Source organism: Scyliorhinus torazame, chromosome 17 (assembly GCF_047496885.1).
Source record: "Scyliorhinus torazame isolate Kashiwa2021f chromosome 17, sScyTor2.1, whole genome shotgun sequence".
NCBI lineage: Eukaryota > Metazoa > Chordata > Chondrichthyes > Carcharhiniformes > Scyliorhinidae > Scyliorhinus > Scyliorhinus torazame.
Window position 1 is genome coordinate 85,207,571 of NC_092723.1, and position 22,184 is coordinate 85,229,754.

Genomic DNA, 22,184 nt, shown 5'->3' on the forward strand with positions numbered 1-22,184 from the left:
GCGCCGGGATGTCTGTCTTAGCATTGTTTACCTAAATGTTGCCTTTTGTTCCCGGGGATGGCTCATTAGTATGTAAATGGTTCTGCAGTATCGGTCTTGTCTGAGAACAACAGCTCTATTCAACAGACAGACCTTGCACCTGCTTGCTTTTTCGGTATTGTCCAATTTTCCCTGCATTCTTTGCAAGTGTCCATTTTGTAATCGGGACGTGGCCATCCCAGATGGCTACACTCCCTTCTTGTGTTCTTCAATGCGATGCGTGAAGGACCACATTACTGCGTCGCCTTCGTCCTCTGACTAAACGGGGCACCCATAATCAGGCTCTACTCTGCCCTATCCTATGAAACACAATTTTACCTAAATCATTTTAAATACATACATTATTATAAAACTCTACGGGGCGCTATGACATTAATGCATGCATTATGAAAAATAAAGAAAAACGGAACCTCTAACTATCCTCAATAAACTATCCTTACTCAAACAATCCCAAAAATCTACAACATTTTAAACTGTACAAAATAGCAGCACACAAATTTCTCTGGCCTGGCAGTCAGGCACAGAGGTTTACATTTCTTTATTTAACAGAATACATAAAGAAAAACGGATGCACTTTAATTCATGTCAAGGGACTCGAGGGTTTGGTGAAATCCGAAAATAGGGGATCTAATCCTGGAAACCGGGGTGCGAGAGCGGTAGGCTCTCTTTTGCCATTTCCTGACTCTTAAGTGTCTGCACGACACTGCAAAGTATCGCCAGTACTAAGTAGGCTTCTACTACATACGATAGTGAGTACCAGGTGATAAACGTATCACACCAGGTCGGGGTATTGTTAGCTGTCGTGGGACTAGCTGTCTCGGGGTTCTGTGTATTGCAGGGGTGGGAATCATTCACGGCTTGTGTGGTAGGGGTAAGGGGGGTAGCGTCCACGTGCAACTGAAGGGATCCCTCTAAGATCCAGGTGAACAATATGGAGATCGTCTTCATCTTTTCGTCTTTCTGTCTTCTTCTTTGTCTTCATCTGGGGTTCCTGACATTGGTAGTAGGTCTGGAGTTCTGTGAACACAAGCATAATATTTGTTATTATCTTGCTTAAGATCTCGTATGCCTGTCTGTCTGTCCTTTGTTGCCAATTTCCCTTTATAATTGGTCACCATCTGTCCCAGATAGTTAACAATAGTAGGGACAGGATTTATACCCATTTAGAAACAAATGGACTCATTAGCGATAGACAGCATGGTTTTGTGAAGGGGAGGTTGTGCCTCACTAACTTGATCAATTTTTTTGAGAAGGTGACAAAGGTGATTGATATGGAGAGGGCGATGGATGTTGTTTACATGGACTTGCCTTTGACAAGGTGCCTCATGACAGACTGGTACAAAAGGTGAAGTCAGAGGTGAAGTGGTAAGATAGATACAGAACTGGCTTGGTCACAGAGGCAAAGGGTAGCAGTAGAAGGGTGTGTTTCTGAATGGAAGGTTGTGACTTGTGGTGTTCCACAGGGATCTGTGCTGGGGCCTCTGTTGTTTGTAGTATACATCAACGATTTGGAGGAAAATGTAGCTGGTCTGATCAGTAAGATCGCGGATGGCATCAAGGTTGGTGGAGTAGCAGATTGTGTTGAGGATTGATAGAGGATACAGCAGGACATAGATAGGTTGGAGACTTGGGCAGAGAAATGGCAAATGGAGTTAAATCCAGACAAATGTGAATAATGCATTTTGGTAGGTCTAACATAGAGGGGAAATATACTGTAAATGGCAAAACTCTTCGGAATATAGAAAGTCAGAGAAATCCGGGAGTGCAGGTCCACAGATCTTTGAAAGCGGCAACAAAGTGGACAAGGTAGTCAAAAAAGCATACGGAGTGCTTGCCTCCATTGAATGGGGCATCGAGTATAAAAACTGGCAAGTCATGCTCCAGTTCTATCGAACCTTGGTAAGGCCGCACTTGGAATATTGCACACAATTCTGGTCGCCACACTACCAGAAGGATAGAGTGTGGAGAGTGTGCAGACGAGGTTTACCAAGATGTTGCCTTGTCTGGAGAGTGTTAGCTATGTGGATTTTGTGAAGGCCACGAAGAATCCAGCACGAGTTGAAGGATAGAAAGAAATAACATTTATTTACAATAACATATATATACAACAGCAGCAGCAACTCCCTTGCTGCTCACTCCTCTCTCGCTGGTTCCAAACTGGCCAGCTCTATTTATGCAGGGAATCTGCTAATGATTTCTCCGCCCTCCCTCATTGGGGAAGCTCATACTCCCTAAGGATTGTGGGATTGCCATTAGTCCCCAGCCAGTGGTAAGCAGGCAGGTTATAACATCGGAAAGGCTGAATAGACTCGGGACTGTTTTCATTAGAACAACGGAGGTTGAGGGGTGACCTGATAGAGGTCTACAAGATTATGAGGGGCATGGATAGAGTGGATGGGCAAGCACTCTTTCCCAGGGTGGAGGGGTCAGTGACCAAGGAGCATAGGTTTAAGGTCCATGGGGCAAAGTTTAGAGATGTGTGAGGCAGGTTTTTTACGCAGAGGATGGTGAGTGCCTGGAACACGTAATCAGGGGAGGTTGTGGAAGCAGATACATTAACGGCGTTTAAAAGGTATCTTGACAAATATATGGATAGAATGGATATAGAGGGATACGGCACAAGGAATTGATGATGGTTTTGGCCAAGATTGGTATCATGATCAGTACAGGCTTGGAGGGCATAAGGGCCTGTTTCTGTTCTGTATTCCTTGTTCCTTCCTCAAATAAGGAGATCAAAACGGGACGCAATACTCCAGACGTGATCTCACCAATACCTTATACAATGGCAACAACATTTCTCAACTTTTATACTCCAGTCCTTTTGCAATAAACGCCAACATTCCATTTGCCTTTTTAATTACATCCTGTACCTGCATACCAACTTTCTGCAATTAATGAACAAAGACACCCACATCCTTCTGCCCAGACGCATATTGAATCTGCTTTCCATTTAGATAATTTGTCTTTCTATTTTCCCAGCCAAAATGGTTCATCTCACACTTATCTATATTAAACTCCATTGGAGGAGCACCAATATCCTGGCTGGGAGGTTTGCTAGAGTCACTTGAGAGTATTTAAACTAATGTGGCAGGGAGGTGGGAACCAGAGGGTTAGCTTAGAAGGTGTAATAACTGAAGGGGAAATAGAGAACAAAAATAAGAGAACAACATCACCCGGTCTGCTCAAACGCAGTGGTATTTCAACGTCAGAAGTATAGCAGGTAAGGCAGATGAACTGAGAGCACTTAGTACTGAGAGCATTGGTCTGAGGAATCGGATGATCTCCTACGGGACTGCTTGGAATCGGTGGACTGATCAGTATTTAAAAACTCTGCGACCAGCCTGAACGAGTTTGCCACTACAGTAACTGACTTCATTAGTAAGTGTGTAGAAGACTTTGTGCCAAAGAAGCAAATCTGCGTGTTTCCCAATCGGAAACCCTGGATGAACAGGGATATCCACTGCTTGCTGAAGTCCAGGTCTGAGGCATTCAAGTCAGGCGACCCTGACCTATACAAGAAAGCCAGATATGATCGAAGGAAATCCATCAAAGATGCCAAAAGACAGTACCGGACGAAGCTCGAGTCCCAGGCTAGCCACACGGACTCCCGCCGTCTATAGCAAGGTCTGCAAGACATAACAGGCTACAAGATGAAGGCATGTAAAATCGCCAGTTCCAATGCACCCCTCCCTAATGAGCTCAACGCATTCTATGCACACTTTGAGCAAGAGGTCAGCGAGAGCGAGCCCTCCACCCCAGAAGCCTCAGATGAACTTGTATCTGAGATCACCATTGCAGACGTCAGAGCAGCCTTCCCGAAGGTCAACCTATGAAAAGCCACTGGCCCGGATGGGGTACCCGGACGAGCACTCAGGTCTTGCGCGGATCAGCTGGCTTGGGTATTCGCAGACATCTTCAACCTCTCGTTACAACATTCTGAGGTCCCTAATCTGCTTCAAGAAGGCAGCCATTATCCCTGTACCAAAAAAAAGCCAAGCAGCGTGCCTTAATGACTATCGTCCAGTGGCTCTGACATCCATCACCATGAAGTGCTTCGAAAAGTTAGTCATGGCACGAATCAATTCCAGCCTCCCGGATTGCCTTGATCCACTGCAGTTTGCCTACCGCTGCAACAGGTCCACAGCAGACGCCATCTCCATGGCCCTGCACTCTACCCTGGAACACCTGGATAACAAAGACACCTATGTCAGAGTCCTATTTATCGACTACAGCTCAGCCTTCAACACCATCATTCCTACGAAACTCATCTCCAAACTCTGTGGCCTTGACCTCGGCTCCTCCCTCTGCGACTCGATCCTGAACTTTCTAACCCACAGGCCACAATCCGGACGTATAGGCACCAACACCTCCTCCACGATCATCCTCAACACCGGTGTCCCACAAGGCTGTGTCCTCAGCCCCCTACTATACTCCTTATACACCTATGACTGTGTGGCCAAATTCCCCTCCAACTCGATTTTCAAATTTGCTGATAACACCACCGTAGTGGGTCGGATTTCAAACAATGATGAGACAGAGTACAGGAATCAGATAGAGAATCTGGTGAACTGGTGCGACGACAATAATCTCTCCCTCAATGTCAACAAAACAAAGGAGATTGTCATCGACTTCAGGAAACGTAGTGGAGGACATGCCCCTGTCTACCTCAATGGGAAAGGATTGAGAGCTTCAAGCTTTTAGGTATACAGATCAACAACAAACTGTCCTGGTCCCCCCATGCCGACACTATAGTTAAGAAAGCCCACCAACGACTCTACTTTCTCAGAAGACTAAGGAAATTTGGCATGTCAGCTACGACTCTCACCAACTTCTACAGATGCACCATAGAAAGCATTCTTTCTTGTTGTATCACAGCTTGGTATGGAGCCTGCTCTGCCCAAGACCGCAGGAAACTACAAAAGGTTGTGAGTGTAGCCCAGTCCATCACGCAAACCAGCCTCCCATCCATTGACTCTATCTATAATTCACGCTGCCTCGGAATGGCAGCCAGCATAATTAAGGGCCCCACGCACACCGGACATACTCTCTTCCACCTTCTTCCGTCAAGAAAAAAATATCAAAGTTTGAGGTCACGTACCAACCGACTCAAGAACAGCTTCTTCCCTGCTTTCATCAGATTTTTGAATGGACCTACCTCGTATTAAATTGATCTTTTCTCTACACCTTGCTATAACTGTAACATTATATTCTGCAGTCTCTTCTTCCTTCCCTATGCATTGTTTGTACAGCATGCAAGAAATAATACTTTTCACTGTATACTGATACATGTGACAATAATAAATCAATTCAAGTAGTACTTGGAACTGTGAAGATCCCTGTCCCACTGCAAATTCCTCTCTAGCCCTAGGAGTAATCCTGAACCTAGGCACCTTAAGTCTTCACATTTTATATCATGAACCGTGGCAGCATGGTGACGCAGTGGTTAGCACTGCTGCCTCACAGCGCTGAGCAACCGGGTTCGATCCCGCCCCCAGGTCACCATCCATGTGGTGTTTGCACATTCTCCCCGTGTCTACGTGCGTCTCACCACCACAACCCAAAGATGTGCAGGGTAGGTGGATTGGCCACGCTAAATTGCCTCTTAATTGGAAAAAATTATAAGTGGGTACTCTAAACTTTAAAAAAAAAGTAAAAAATAATGTGAACCAAGTTTGTGTGGTAGGGTTCTGTTTAATTTAAAGTATTAGCTGCACAGTGATGTTGTGGTACTTCGTACAATTATGTGGGAGCAATATCTATCATTCTCCTGAGTTTTGAATCTTAGCAATTATGTTATAAAGATGTGCACAGCGAAGGCAGCAGCTTTACACAGCTGCAATTGAGCTTCCACTGTAGGCTACTGCTTTGCATCTTCTGACAATTGACTAAGAATAGCCCCAAACTAGGTGTGCCACCATAGATGGTCCCAGAGCTGAATGAATCATTGAATATAAATGTAGGATTTGAATTAGGGTTTACTGTCCTGTGTACTGAGGCACAGTGAAAGGTATAGTAGTCCTGTGTTCAGTCCGGATAGATCATTCCATATATGAAAAAACATAGGACATATGATAGCTACACAATGTAAATATATAGGCACAGACATTGGGTGAAGCAGTACGGAGTGTAGTACTACTCAGTAGAGAAGATATGTGGAGAAATCAGTTCAGTCCACAAGAGGGTCATTCAGGAGTCAGGCAACAGCAGGGAAGAAGCTGTTTTTGAGTCTGTTAGCCTGTGTTCTCTGACTTTTGTATCTCCTGCCCAATGGAAGAGGTTGGATGAGAGAATAAGCCAGGTGAAAGGTGTCTTTGATTATGCTGTTCGCTTTCCCAAGGTCTTGGGAGATGTAGACCGAATCAGTGGATTGGAGGCGGGTTTGTGTGATTGACTGGGCTGTGTTCACGACTCTCTGTAGTTTCTTATGGTCTTGGGCCGAGCAGGTGCCATGCCACACTGTGATGCAGCCAAATAGAATGTTTTCTATGGCGCACCTGTAAAAATTGTTCAGAGTCAATGTGGATGTCGTGTTGGATGTTCCGATACACAAACGAACCAACACGGTTGTAGATGGTGCAACTCTGTTTTATTATTATAGCACTATCTTAGTGAGGCACTCAGCACATGGTGTATGTCTGAGTGGCACGCTGTGAGCTCTGTGCTCTGAGCTATCTCCTGGTAGAATGAGCGGGAACTGTGGTGTTCCCTGTTTTATAGTGCGTGTGCTCTCACTGGTGATTGGCTGCGATGTTGTGTGTGTGTTGGTTGGTCCAACTACATGTCCATCAGTGAGTGTGTGTGATTGCACCATGATATGTTACTGTGGATATCATGACATTCCCCCTTTTCACAAGAATATGTGCCTACATGATAATAAATATTGGTGTGTACTGAGTGCATCTGAGTATGTGTGCAATATTTACAACATGTACATGAGGCTAAACTATATATATAGGAAGGTGTCAGGTGCAACAGAGCAACGAGGTTGTACCACGAACAAAACAAGTGCAAACAGCAACATCGAAAGAGAACTTATGGAACGACAAGAAAGAAACACGTTAACAGTATTGCAAAACAATTCAGTGAGTCCAATGTGCAAACAGGCTCATAAGTCCAGTCTATTAGGTGGGCGACGAATTCGGGTTGACCGCCTCAAGGGTGGGTCAGGATCCACCGGCTGAGGAATGGGCCTGGCCACGGGTGAGAGAGGAATAGGCAGAGTGGCAGGAAGCTCAACAAAGTCGACATCAGGGACAACAGGAGGAAGTGGCACCGGTGCATGATCACGTAGCGAGCGCAGAAGCAGCCGAAGGGCCCGCTGATTGCGCCGGCGAATGGAGCCATCAAGCAGGCGAACCAGGAACAAGCGGGGAGCCACGCGGCAGAGAACCTCGCCGGTTGCCGACCAGCCACCCTCCGGTAGGTGTATGCGGACGTTGTCTCCAGGCGCCAGGGCAGGAACATCAGTTGCCCGAGCGTCATGTGCCACCTTCTGCTGAGAACGCTGCTGTTGCATCCTTTGCAGTACTGGAGCATGGTCGGGTTTAGGAACATGAATGGACGGCACAGTGGTCCTGAGGGTGCGACCCATCAACAGCTGGGCTGGCGAAAGGCCAGTGGACAGTGGGGCTGAGCGATAGGCCAGCAGAGCTAAACAGAAGTCAGATCTGGCATCAGCAGCCTTGCAGAGGAGCCGCTTCACGATACGGATGCCCTTTTCTGCCTTGCCATTGGACTGGGGATGCAAAGGGCTGGACGTCATGTGTGTGAAGTCGTATGAAGCGGCAAAAGAAGACCATTCTTGACTCGCAAAACAGGGCCCGTTGTCAGACATGACGGTGAGCGGAATCCCATGGCGAGCGAAGGTTTCTTTGCATGCTCTGATGACAGCTGATGATGTCAAGTCGTGCAGGCGTATGACCTCTGGATAATTTGAAAAATAGTCAATTATAATGACGTAGTTCCTGCCGAGCGCATGAAAGAGGTCCACACCCACCTTTGCCCAGGGGGACGTGACCAACTCATGGGGCTGAAGTGTCTCAGGGGGTTGCACCGGCTGAAACCTTTGGCAGGTGGGGCAGTTGAGCACCATGTTAGCGATGTCGTCGCTGATGCCCGGCCAGTACACAGCTTCTCGGGCCCTCGCCTGCACTTTTCAACTCTGAGATGGCCTTCGTGCAGTTGTTCGAGGACAAGCCACATGCTGTGTGGGATCACAATCCGGTCCAACTTTAGGGGGACACCATCAACGACGGCCAAGTCGTCCCGGACATTGTAGAATTGTGGGCACTGCCCCTTGAGTCACCCTTCCGTCATGTGGCGCATCACACGTTGTAGAAGGGGATCAGCCGCAGTCTCACACCAGACGTGCATCAGTAGCCGGCAGATTGGCCGATGTGAAGGCTACTTGTGCGTTGACCTGACAAACGGACTACTCCGATTTGGGCGGTGTGTTCACTGCTCTGGACAGGGCATCCGCGATGATGAGGTCCTTTCCCGGGGTGTAGACAAGTTGGAAGTCGTACCTCCGGAGCTTGAGCAGAATGCGCTGGAGGGAAGGGGTCATATCATTGAGGTCCTTCTGAATGATGGCGACCAGGGGGCGATGGTCGGTCTCCACAGTGAACTGCGGAAGACCATACACATAATCGTGGAATTTGTCGATGCTGGTCAACAAACCCAGGCACTCCTTTTCAATCTGCGCGTAGCGCTGTTCTGTGGGGGTCATGGCCCGCAAGGCATAGGTGACCGGGGCCCATGATGCAGTGTCGTCCCGTTGCAGGAGTACCGCCCCAATGCTGGACTGGCTTGCATCAGTCGAGATCTTTGTGTCCCGAGTGGTGTCGAAGAACGCCAATACCAGGGCGGTGGTGAGCTTGATCTTGAGCTCTTCCCATTCCTTCTGGTGTGCGGGCAGCCACTGGAATTCCATTGTCTTCTTGACCAGGTGGCGAAGAGCCGTTGTGTGCGAAGCAAGGTTGTGAATAAACTTCCCCAGGAAGTTGACCATCCCAAGAAAGCGTAACACTGCCTTCTTGTCTGCTGGCTGCGGCATGACTGCAATAGCTCCCACTTTGTCGGCATCCGGCCTCACCCCTGACCGGGATATATGGTCCCCCAGAAACTTTAGCTCAGTTTGGCTAAAAGAGCACTTGGCTCAGTTGAGGCTCAGGCCCTGATCTCGTATCCATGCAAAGACACGCTGGAGACGACTGATGTGCTCCTGTGGTGTGGTGGACCAGATGATAAAGGCGTCAACATAGACTCGTACTCCTTCGATGCCCTCCATCATCTGTTCCATGATGCGATGAAACACCTCGGATGCCGAGATGATGCCAAACGGCATCCTATTGTAGCAGTATCTGCCAAAGGGAGTGTTGAAAGTGCACAGCTTCCTGCTGGACTGATCCAGTTGAATCTGCCAAATGCCCTTTGAGGCATCAAGCTTGGTGAAAATTGTAGCATGGTCCATTTCGCTCGTGATCTCTTCCCGTTTGGGTATGGGGTAGTGTTCCCTCATGATGTTGTTGTTCAGGTCTTTCGGGTCGATACAGATCCGGAGCCCGCCGGAGGGCTTTTTTACGCACACCATGGAGCTGACCCATGGCGTTGGCTCCGTGACCCGGGAAAGCACTCCTTGGTCCTGCAGGTCCTGCAGCTGCTGCTTGAGGCGGTCCTTGAGTGGTGCTGGGACTCTACGAGGTGCGTGAATGGCCCGGGTGGCATCCGGTTTGAGCCGTATTCTGTAAGTGTAGGGCAATGTGCCCATGCCCTCGAAAACCTGCTGGTTGTGGGCGAGGAGCGAGTGGAGCTGCGCCCTAAAGTCTGCATCCGGGAAATGGGAAGTGCCTTCTGGAGACAAAGTGTGTACCCGCTGAACGAGGTGCAGGATCTTGCACGTCTGTGTGCCTAACAGAGAGTCCTTCGAGGATCCAACTATCTCAAAAGATAGTGTGGCTGTATGTGGATTGTGTGCAACCTCGAACTGGCAGGACCCCATGGCCGGGGTAATGTTTCCGCTTTAATCAACCAGCTGACAGTGGGATGGCAGAATCGGTGGTTTAACCTTCAAGGTGTGGAAGGCTGACCATGTAATGAGATTGGCGGAGGCACCAGTGTCTAAGCGGAATGTGATTGGTGATCGGTTGACCGTTAGGGTGGCACACCATTCATCGCCCGGATTAATGCTGTGCACTGGCATCGGCTGGTGGGTCGACTTGGGGACATTCGGTTCTTGTTTATTACCGCAACGCGGAAGGGCTCCCGGTCGTCGGTATCACCGGTCAGCACGTCGTCAAGGGTATGACTCGGTGTATGGGGGCTGAATGGCCCGCAAGTCCCTGCGAGGCTGGCGGAATTGCGGAGCGTTGGCAGGTTGAGCTGCTCGACAGCAGGCAGCGTAGTGGCCCATCCTGCCACAGCGGAAGCATTGTTGCGCTTTGGACGGACATTGCCGCTTTAAGTGTACGGATCCACAGTTGCCGCACATCGTGACATCATGGCTTTCGTTGCGCCACCGTGCATGCGCGGTGCGGTCTTGCGTAGAGCGCGCCTGCGCGTCCCGTCCCTCTGCGTCGACGTCCCCTCTTTTGGCGCGTATAAGCGCGGGGAGGCCTCAGAAAGCGCGAGAAATGGCCACCCTCGTCCGGCCGCGGGCCGGGAGGAACTCGATCGACTGGACCCGCTTGGGCTCGTAGGGCCCCTGCCGTGCCGATTCGGCCGCCTGGAATTGGGAGTACCGGCTGGTCGCGTTTTCGTGGAGGACGCAGGTCTCGATGGCGGTGGCTAGGGTGAGGCGCTTTATTTTGAGGAGCTGCTGGCGTAGGGTGTCCGAGGTGACCCCAAAAACTATCTGATCCCGAATCATGGAGTCGGAGGTGGCCTCACAGCCGCAGGACTGCGCGAGGATACGGAGGTGTGTCAAATAAGATTGAAATGGCTCATCCTTACCCTGCAGGCGCTGCTGGAAGAGGTACCTCTCGAAGCTCTCATTAACTTCCACATTGAAGTGTTCCTCAAGTTTAAGCAGGACCGTCTTGTACTTCGCCTTGTCCTCGCCTTCCGCGAATGCCAGGGAGTTGTAGATGTGGATGGCGTGTTGCCCCGCCATGGAGAGGAGGAGGGCGATCTTCCTGGTGTCCGATGCATTCTCCCTGTCTGTGGCTTCTAGGAAGAGTTGGAAGTGCTGTTTAAACAGCTTCCAGTTGACGCCAAGATTTCCAGCGATCCGGCGCGGCTGCGACGGCTGATGGTTCCCATGGCGCAGGATGGTGGGTTTCTGAAGAGGTGCAGGTAGGTTTCACAGTCGCTGACGAGTTTCCAGTCCTGGTATCATGTTGTGCTGAGTGTTCCGATACACAAACGAACCAACACGGTTGTAGATGGTACAATTCTGTTTTATTATTCTGTATAATAATGACTATTAACTTCTGGCTGTGGTTTGTACTTCACCAGCTAACCTGTGTGTCATGATATTCAAACACACACATCATGATGGACACACTAACAGGCAAATCAGAGTACACAACACCACAACCAATCACAGACAAGAACACCAACCACATAAAAAGCACGAGCACGACACCTGGTGGTCAGTAGGTCTGGGGAGAAGGGAACAAGAAAGAGCTGTTGAAACACCACAAGCAGGGAGCCCCCCACGTGCAGAGTGCAAAGACCAAACTGTAAATAGTGAGTTTAAATAAAGAAGCGTTGTACCATATGCAACTGTGTTGGCTCATCTGTGTGTCAGAACACCCAACACCACACTGTGGACCCAGCCCTAGCACTATCTTAGTGAGGCACTCAGCACATGGTGTATGTCTGAGTGGTACGCTGTGAGCTCTGTGTTCTGAGCTATCTCCTGGTAGAATGAGCGGGAACTGTGGTGTTCCCTGTTTTATAGTGCGTGTGCTCTCACTGGTGATTGGCTGCGATGTTGTGTGTGTGTTGGTTGGTCCAACTACCTGTCCATCAGTGTGTGTGTGTGATTGCACCATGATATGTTAATGTGGATATCATGAAGTGGACATGCTGAATGTACTTAGTTTCCTGAGGAGGTATAGGAGCTGTTGTGCTTTCTTGGACGTAGCGTCGACATGGGTGGACCAGTACAGATTGTTGGCGGTGTGCACACCTGGGAATCTGAAGCTGTCAACCATCTCCACCTCGGCACTATTGATGCACCAGAGGTGTGGATGATACTTCGCTTCCTGAAGTCAATGACCATCTCCTTGGTTTTGCTGACGTTGAACAAAGAACAAAGAAAAATTACAGCACAGGAACAGGCTCTTCGGCCCTCCAAGCCTGCGCCGATCCAGATCCTCAATGAGGTCCCCCCTCAACCTCCGTCTTTCTAATCAAAATAATCCTAATCTACTCAACCTCTCTTCATAGCTATCGCCCTCCATACCAGGCAACATCCTGGTGAACCTCCTCTGCACCTTCTCCAAAGCATCCACGTCCTTTTGGTAATATGGTACCAGAACTGTACGCAGTATTCCAAATGTGGCCGAACCAAAGTCTTATACAACTGTAACATGACTTGCCAACTCTTGTACTCAATACTCCTTCCGATGAAGGAAAGCATGACGTAGGCCTTCTTGACCACTCTATTGACCTGCGCAGCCACCTTCAGGGTACAATGGACCTGAACACCCAGATCTCTCTGTACATCAATTTTCCCCAGGGCTTTTTCATTTACCGTATAGTTCGCTCTTGAATTGGATCTTCCAAAATGCATCACCTCGCATTTGCCCGGATTGAACTTCATCTGCCATTTCTCCGCCCAACTCTCCAATCTACCTATATTCTGCTGTATTCTCTGACAGTCCCCTTCACTATCTGCTACTCCACCAACCTGCAAAAGAGGGAGAGATTGACTGGGAGTAGCACATTGTTTTGTAAGGACAGCACGGTGGCACAGTAGTTAACACTGCTGCCTCACAGTGCCAGGGACTCGTGTTAAATTCTGGCCTTGTGTGACTGTCTGTGTGGAGTTTGCATGTTCTCCCCTTATCTGCATGGGTTTCCTGTGGGTGCTCCAGTTTCTTCCCACAGTTCAAAGACGTGCAGGTTAGTTAGGTGCATTGGCCATGCTAAATTGCCCCTTAGTGTCCAAAGGTTAGGTGGGGTTTCTCGGGTTGCTGAGTAGTGGGCTTAGGCAGGGTGCTCTTTCAGAGGGTTAAGCAGACTCGATGGGCTGAATGGCCTCCTTCTGCATTGTAATAGAATGTAGAACATAGAACAGTACAGGCCCTTCGGCCCACGATGTTGTGCTGAACTAGTCTGAAACTATGATTCATAATGATTCTATGAAAGGAAGGAGAGGTGAAAAACTGAAAAAAGGCCTATTTGCACTTCTTTCTTCTGCAGAACCTGTTTCGGCAGCAACAGAAGCTTTTCCAGCAGATGAGAGTCGTCCAAGGACAAAGGCTGAAGAGCATCAAGCAACTGTTTGAACAGTTTCTGAAGGTAAACCTTCAAGTATGGATGACTGAGAAACATTTGCTGAAACGTTTATTGTGTTCTTTTATAATACTACAGATAACAAAATAAATTACTCAAATTAATTTTGACAAAGATACAATCACTATAATATTTAACTGAATATGTAATTTTTTTTGATGGACTCTTTCACACCCTCTGCACCGCGTGCAATAATACCCTCTTGCCTGGCTAAACTATCTGGGGCTGGATTCTCCACCCCACTTTTGTGCCCCGACCCGCTGGCGGGATTCTCCGTTACGCTGGCCGGTCAATGGAGTTTCCCATTGTGGGGCAGCCCCAAGCTGTCGGGAACCCCCCGGACGCCCGCAAAACAGAGAATCACGCCGGCGGAGAATCCCGCCCCTGGTTCTTTGGCTAAAATTTCTAGTTCTTGGCCTAGGAGGCCACTGTCATATACAAAGCTCTAACTGAGATAGGGAGCCTGTCCAGATCAGGGAGGAATTTGGGATTTGTCTGGATCACTGATTGGGCCATTGAGGTGGCCCCCTACAAATATTGTTGTTATGAAGATGTTAATTATTGACTAATTGTGTGTGAAAACAATTCTTGTTTTTTAGTTACTATAAATTAACTAAATATCCAAAAGTGTTGATTGGGGATGGGTGTCACAGAAAAGGCTACTGTTGGGCTGTCAGTACATCTTGCAGATATTTCTTAACTGATCGAATAACTGCATATGTGTAAATTTACAACGTTTCCAGTCAGTATGCTCTGTCAGTTGTTGAGCTGTGTATTGTTTGATTAATAATAACTCCATAGTTGTGCTATGTTGTGGATGAATGTGATAAAATTTTGATACTCTTAATATTAATCTCAGAATTTAGAGGAACTGGAGAAGAGTCACACAGAACAACAGTCAGCTGTACAGAGTGAGCTTCGGAAGGAGATGGCCCTCTTTCAGAAAAGGATTTTAATGGACACTGTAAGTAATATTGTAGCATTATTTCACTTTAAAGAGGTGACTGTATTCAATTTGTTCAATAATGCCTTTACGTAGTACAGTCCACCCAGTCACCACATAGAAAACAAATCATAGAATGACACATCACAAAGGAGGCCATTCAGCTTGGTGTACTTGTGCCAATCATCGACACCTATGTCTAATTAGTCCCAACCCCTTCTCTTTCTCTAGACACCTGCAATTATTTCTCCTTCAGGTATGAATACAATTATTATTTGAAAGTTATGATTGAAGCTGCTTCCACTGCCCTTTCTGTGTAATGAGTCATAGATCGGTGAAGCAGTTTCCAAAAGTCCACACCTAATGTGGTGTGAGATTGGATATATGAAAAGTGCATTTCAATGAAGAAGTAAATCTCTTGTGATGGGGCAAAGAACAAATTTATTCAACTGATTAGCAAACTCCACGAGGAAAACCTGTAAACCTGAAATCAGCATGAAGTGATGGAAGAATATTAGTTAGTAGGCTCTCTTCCTCTATCTTCGAATGCTGATTGATTTGCTATGTATTTCCAGTTCTTTAAAAAAATAACCTGTGCGAAATGATCAAAGGGAACCAGTGGATGTACTGAACTCCGGTTTCCAGAAGACATTTGATAAAATGCCATATCAAAGGTCATTGCGGAAAATAAAAGCTCATGTTATAGGGTTTAACATATTACTATGGATAGAAGATTGACTGACTAACAGGAAGCAGAGAGTAGGCATAAACAGGGCAGCATGGTAGCATAATGGTTAGCACAGTTGCTTCACAGCTACAGGGTCCCAGGTTCGATTCCCGGCTTGGGTCACTGTCTGTGTGGAGTCTGCAAGTTCTCCCATGTCTGCGTGTGTTTCCTCCGAGGAATGCAGGGATCCTACAGCATGATCTGGACAGGTTGGGCGAGTGGGCAAATCAATGGCAAATGCAGTATAATTTGGATAAGTATGAAGTTATTCATTTTGGAAGCAAAAACAGGAAGGCAGATTGCTACCTGAATGGTTGTAAATTGGGATAGGGGAGTGTGCAGCGGGTCCTGGGTGTCCTTGTGCACCAGTTGCTGAAGGTAAGCATGCAGGTGCAGCAGGCGGTAAAGAAGGCTGATGGTATGTTGGCCTTCATTGCGAGAGGTTTCGAGTACAGAAGCAGGATGTGTTGCTGCAATTATATAGGGCCTTGGTGAGGCCAAACCTTGAATATTGTGTGCAGTTTTGGTCTCCTTCTCTGAGGAAGGATGTTCTTGCTCCAGAGCGAGTGCAGTGAAGATTTACCAGACTGATTCCAGGGATGGCGGGACTGTCATATGAGGAGAGATTGACTAGATTAGGATTGTTTATAAGATGATGAGGGGGATGAGTAGACGTTCAGAGACTATTTCCTCGGGTGGATGTAGCTGTTACAAGGGGACATAACTATAAGGTTCGGGGTGGGAGATATAGGAGGGATGTCCGAGGTAGGTTCTTTACTCAGAGAGTGGTTAGGGTGTGGAATGGACTGCCTGCTGTGATAGTGGAGTCGGACCCGTTGGGAACTTTCAAGCGGTTATTGGATAGGCACATGGAGAACACCAGAATGACAGGGAGTGGGATAGCTTGATCTTGGTTCCGGACAAAGCTCGGCACAACATCGAGGGCCGAAGGGCCTGTTCTGTGCTGTACTGTTCTATGTTCTCGCTGGAGTTCAGAAGAATGAGGGGGGATCTCATAGAGACTTATAAAATTCTAACAAGACTGGACAGGGTAGATGCAGGGAAGATGTTCCCAATGATGGGTGTGTCCAGAACCAGTCTGAGGATTCAGGGTAAACCATTTCGGACAGAGATGAGGAGACATTTCTTCACTCAAAGAGTGGTGAGCCTGTGGAATTTATTACCACGGGAAGTAGTTGATGCTAAAACATTGAATATATTCAAGAGGCGGCTAGATATAGAACCTGGGGGAGAATGGGATCAAAGGCTATGGGGAGAAAGCAGGATTAGGCTATTGAGTTGGATGATCAGCCATGATCGTGACAAATGGTGGAGCAGGATTGAAGAGTCAAAAGGCCTCCTCCTGCTCATATCTTCTATGTATCTACCCGGCAATGTGGAAAATTGCCCACAACAAACAGGACAAATCCAATTACGCCCTTATGCCCTATCAGTCTACTCTCCATCAACAGCAGAGTGATGGAAGGAGTCATCAACAGTGCTATCAAGCGGCACTTACTTAACAATAACTTGCTCTCGGACACTCAGCTTGGATTCCATCAGGGTCACTCACCTCCTGATCTCATTACAGCCTTGTTTCAAACATGGACAAAAGAGCTGAACTCCCGAGGTGACATCAAGGCAGCATTTGACCGAGTGTAGCATCAAGGAGCCGAGCTAAACTGAAATCAATGGAAATTAGGGGAAAAACGTTCCACTGGTTAGAGTCATACCTGGCACAAAGGATGATGGTTGTGGTGATTGGAGGTCAATCATCTCAGATCCAGGACATCACTACAGGAGTTCCTCAGGGTAGTGTCCTTGGCCCAACCATCTTCAGCTGCTTCATAAATGACCTCATAACGTCAGAAGTGGGGATGTTCGGATATTCGCACCATTCGGGACTCCTCATGACAGTCCATGCCTAAATGCAGCAAGACCTGAACAGTGTCCAGGCTTGACCCGACAAGTGGCAAATTACAATCGCACCACACAAGTGCCAGGCAATGACCGTCTCTTACAAGAGAGGATCCGACCATCGCCCCTTGACTTTCAATGGCATTGCCATCGCTGAATCCCCCACAATTAAAATCTGGGGGTTTCTTGATCAGAAACTGAACTGGACCAGCCATATTAATACTATGGTTACCAAGCTAGGAACCCTACAGCGAGTAACTCACCTCCTGACTCCCCAAAGCCTGTCCACCATCTACAAGGCACAGTAAAGAATGTAATGGAACACTCTCCACTTGCCTGGATGAGTGCAGTTCCAACAACACTCAAGATGCTCGACATCATCCAGGACAAAGCAGCCCCGCCTGATTTCTCCCCCTGCCGCAAACATTCAAACCCTCCACCACTGACGACCAGTGGCAGCCGTGTGTGCCATCTACAAGATGCACTGCAGTAACTGACCAAGGTTCCTTAGGCAGCACCTTCCAAACCCACAGCCACCACCGTTTAGAAGGACAAGAGCAGCAGATACCTGGTAAGTCCACCACCTGAAGGTTTCACTCCAAGTCACTCACCACCTTGACTTGGAAATATATTGCCATTCTTTCACTGTCATTGGGGCAGCATCCTGGAACACCCTCACTAACAGCACAGTGGGTGTACCTACACCTCGGGGACTGCAGCAGATTAAGAAGGCAATTAGGGATGGGCAATAAATGCTGGCCTAACCAGCGACGCTCACATCCTGTGAATTAATTATTAAAAATATATATCTAAATGGTGAGAGATAGCAGATCCCTGAGGTGCAGAGGGATCTTGGTACACGAATGCATTAATCACAAAAGACTAGTCTGCACACCCATTATTATCTAGAAGGACAGATATATGGGAACACCACCGCCTGGAAGTTCCCCTCCAAGTCATTCACCATTCTGACTTGGAAATATATCCTTCACTGGCGCTGGGTCAAAATCCTGGAATTCCCACCCTAATAGCACAGAGGGTGTAGCTACACCACATGATCTTCAGCGGTTCAAGAAGGCAGCTCACCACCACCTTATCAAGTACAATTAGGGATGGGCAACAAATGCTGGCCTAGCCAGCGAACCCCGTATCCTGTAAAAATGGGGGGAAAAGTACAGGAAGTATTACAAAGCTAGGTGAATACAAAAATAGGGAAGTTATGCTTCAGTTGTACAGAGCACTAGTGAGACCATATCTGAAGCATTGGTCATCTTACTGCAGAAAACATTGGTCAGAGCAGTTCAGAGAAGGTTTACCAGAATAATATTTGGAATGGGTGGGTTGTCTAATGAGGAAAGGTTAGAGGCTCGGTTTATATCCACTGGAGTTTAGAAGAGTTAGAGGCGATTTGATTGAAACATATATGATCCTGAGGGTTATTGACAGGGTGTATGTGGAGAAGATATTTCCTCTTGTAGAAGAATCTAGAACTAGGGGTCATTGTATAAGAATAAGAGGTCGCCCATGTAAAACAGAGACAAAGCAAATTTATTTAACTCAGAAGCTGTGAGTCTTAGGGACTCTATTCCTGAGAAGGTTGTGGAACCAGTGTCTTTGGATACATTTAAGGCAGAGGGGCATAAATTCTTGATAAGCAAGGAGGTGACATGCTACCAGGAGGCAGTGGAGGCTACTATCAGATCAGCCATGACCTTAGCAGATAACGGAGCAAGCTCGAGGCCAACTCCCGCTCCTTATTTGTATGTTTTTTAAAATTATCTTATCAGGGATTTATCCTGGAAAGTAAATAATAGATTACTGGATCGATCTCATGCGTTTGTGGATGGATATCGGATCACACTGTTCCTGGGTGGATATTGGATCACACTGTGTTCCTGGACAGATACTGGATCACATCACATTCTTGGATAGACACTGGATCACACTGTGTTCCTTGGGTGGTTACTCGATCATATCATATTCCTGGTTTGACATTGGATCACAATGTGTTCCTGGATTATGGTTATGAGAAGGCAGGAGAATGGGAATGAGAAAAATATCAGCCATGATTAAATGGCAGAGCAGACTGAAGAGGCCGAGTGGTCTAATTCTGCTCTTATGTCTTACAGTCTTATGGATGGACACTGGATCACACTGTGTTCCTTTTTTAAAAGAATATTTTTATTCAGCTTTTTCAATTTTATACATTTAAAAAAAAAACATCACTAACCTGCATCCCACACACCAATAACCCGACCTCCCCCCAACCCGGAGGGCGGCCAAACCTCCACACTGCACCACATGCCGGCACCCATACCGGCCGCCAATGCCGGGTGCCCTAGCTACTGAGGCCACCAGCTACCCATCCCCTGGGCTGCATGCATTGGACTGTCTAACACTGTCATTTTCTGCTTCTTTCCTAACCCCCCCTCCCACCCCACTACTTCTCCGCACTAGGAGAAGGCCGCGCATAACTGCAGGGAGGGAGAGAAAACTAGAGGGGGACCACCGGACATGCAACCCCTCATTGTGGAAGAGCAGAGGGCCTTGTCGGCAGCCCGGAGGAAACGGAGGTCGCTGGGGCAGAGGACGGACGCGGGCAAGGAAGTGAGACCCTGCTGAGTTGCGGTTCCCCGTTACACGTGTATCAACCCCACCTCCCCAACACCACCCTCACCTACACCACCTTCACCGCCACACCACCTTCAACCCCACCACCCACCCGGCTGGCGGTCTAATCATGCATATTGTTTTTGTGTCTTGCAGGACCTGCTAGTGATGGGGCAGATCCATCTGGTGTCCCGCACCTCCAGCCAGTGCACCGTGAGATGAGAACTGACAAGGAGAGCAGCTCGGATGGCAGCTCTCGACCCAAGACTCAGGACACCCCGGAGCTCAATTCCGATGTTGACACACATTTCCAGTCATAGCTGTCTCCAACACCCTCCACTATCCCAGACACACTCACCTCGGTTGGGCACTTTAGTAAGGAGGCTCCTGAGACACGATCTGGTGTGCACCACACAGCTGATCCGGTGTATCAGGTGGAGTTAGGAACTCCCGAAGGGTCGGACGATCGTGGGGCATTCCGACCCCAGGAACTAGCTGGCATTCAGACAAATTTTGGGCTTTCGGAACGGACACCCCCATTGATTGTGAAGTTGCAGTCACAGAGTCAGGAACTATATGAGGGGTTGTCAGCAAGCATCCAGCACCTGCTGGTGCAGTTGAAGGAATACAACCACGTGCAGGAGCAGGAGGTGTGCTGACCATGCCTGCCACCCAGGCCAAGACTGCACTGGTGGCATCCGCGGTGGAGGCATTGGAGGCAAGGGTTTTTGCTATGGATCAGCATGTCCAAGGCCTGGGGCATTCTGTGCCGGCACCGGCTGAGTCCCAGGACAGAGTTGCCACCTCACAGGCAGTTATGTGCCAGAGCCACCTGGAAATTGTAGCGGCGTTTCTTGAGCATGGCCCATTCACAGCAGGCCATGGCTCGGAACATCGGTGGCATCGCCTAGGCGCTGTCCGACGTGGCGCTGATACAGAGGTAGGTGGCTCAGTCCCAGAAGCAGATGGCGCAGTCTATGGCTGATGTGACACAGACCCAGAAGGTGGTGGCACTGTCAATGGGTGATGTGGCGCAGACCCAGACGATTATGGTCCACTCCCTGTGCTCCATGGCCAGGAGCATGCAGACCCTGGTCGAGCCCAGAGCAGGCCTTCAGGACTACCAGCAGCAGGTGACGGGGGAGCTTCAGGGGATAGCTCCCTTGCGCATCTAGTGGGCAGAGGGCAGAACAGGGTGGCACCTGGGACGCCCGAGCAGGAGCCTGGCCCATTCCGGCCCAGTCGCCCAAGAAGACAGCCGCCAATGGCGAGATCCAGGTCGCAGGGCAGGAATCACAGAAGGCTGCCTCCACCCCTGATGTATCGTCTGAGGATCCACCAAGATGTAGTGTTAGGGCTCATAAGGCCAGAAAGTTAGGCACCAGTTAAGTACACGGGTGTAGGGCACAGTTTAGTTACTGGGGCTGGGGCACAATGCTGTATGTATGTTGTCACATTAAACACCTGTTCACACTGTTACAACCTGCCTCGGTGCTCTGTCAGATGAATGTGAGGGTAGACTGGTCTAGGCTGGCCACAGAGGGTGTGCATTGTGGGTGCCTGGGCTCCCTGCTCCCCCCCCCCCCCCCCCCCCCCTGCCACCACAGACCATCACCTCAGGGGTTTCGGTGGGATCGTGGGATTGAATGGTCAGCTCACATGCAGGGATTACCCAGGTGGACGGTGGAAAGTGCTACCATAGGCAGGTGTCGGACATTGTCATACGATGCGGAGCATCAGAGCTCATCACAGCGAGGGTTGTCATTATCCTCCATCCCATGGACCAGACATGCTGTTACTGCCAACCCAGAGCCTGCACCTGTAGAGCAGCAGGTATGTATCGGGGGGGATGGGGTGTCCATGCTCCTGGCCAAGTCTCTCTCTCTTTTGCCACATCAGCATCAACCAAGTAGGTGAAGCTGGAAGCAATCAGAGCATCCCGTGCATGTTGGCCCTGGTGCACATGTCGTGCCGCCTCCCTGGGCCCAATGTCCTGCCCACCCTCCCCCTTGCCGGCAGACAAGGCCTGGGGTTCATCCTCCCCCTCCAGCACGTCGCCCCCTCTGCTGCACGATGTTGTGGAGGACGCAGCAGGCTGCCACAATGTGGGCGACCCTTTCAGCTTCATACCGGAGGGCCCCGTCAGAGCGATCCAGGTACCTGAACTGCAGCCTGGCCTGTCATCTGCAGGTGCATCCCGTCGATCACCCCCTGAATTCAGGGCATCTCGGCGATGGCGGTTAATCCCGCTGTTCGGGCATCCTGGTGGGCTCTGTCCACGTTGAAATGGATGTATTGAGCCGACTGGGCATATAGGGCATCCGTTACGGCCCGGATGTACCTGTGCACCGAGGTCTGTGAGATCCCGCAAAGGTCCTGCAAGACGCAATCCCCCATCTCGCTTCCGTTCACGAGCCAATCTCACTCAGCTAGCAAGTTGGCCTCCCTGCCAGTGCCCACAATACCCAAATAAACAATCAAAGA

The 22,184-nt window shown here is 48.9% G+C and overlaps 1 protein-coding gene across 4 annotated transcripts in view; it reads left to right on the plus strand.

The window, feature by feature from the left end:
- Nucleotides 1-22,184, plus strand: part of sycp3 (synaptonemal complex protein 3) — a 236,917-nt gene that overhangs the window by 169,899 nt on the left and 44,834 nt on the right. For all 4 annotated transcript variants that reach the window (XM_072480705.1, XM_072480708.1, XM_072480707.1 and 1 more), the window contains 2 exons: nt 13,411-13,509; nt 14,363-14,467. In XM_072480705.1, the coding sequence (XP_072336806.1) occupies nt 13,411-13,509; nt 14,363-14,467 (204 nt within the window). The remainder of the gene's footprint in view (nt 1-13,410; nt 13,510-14,362; nt 14,468-22,184) is intronic.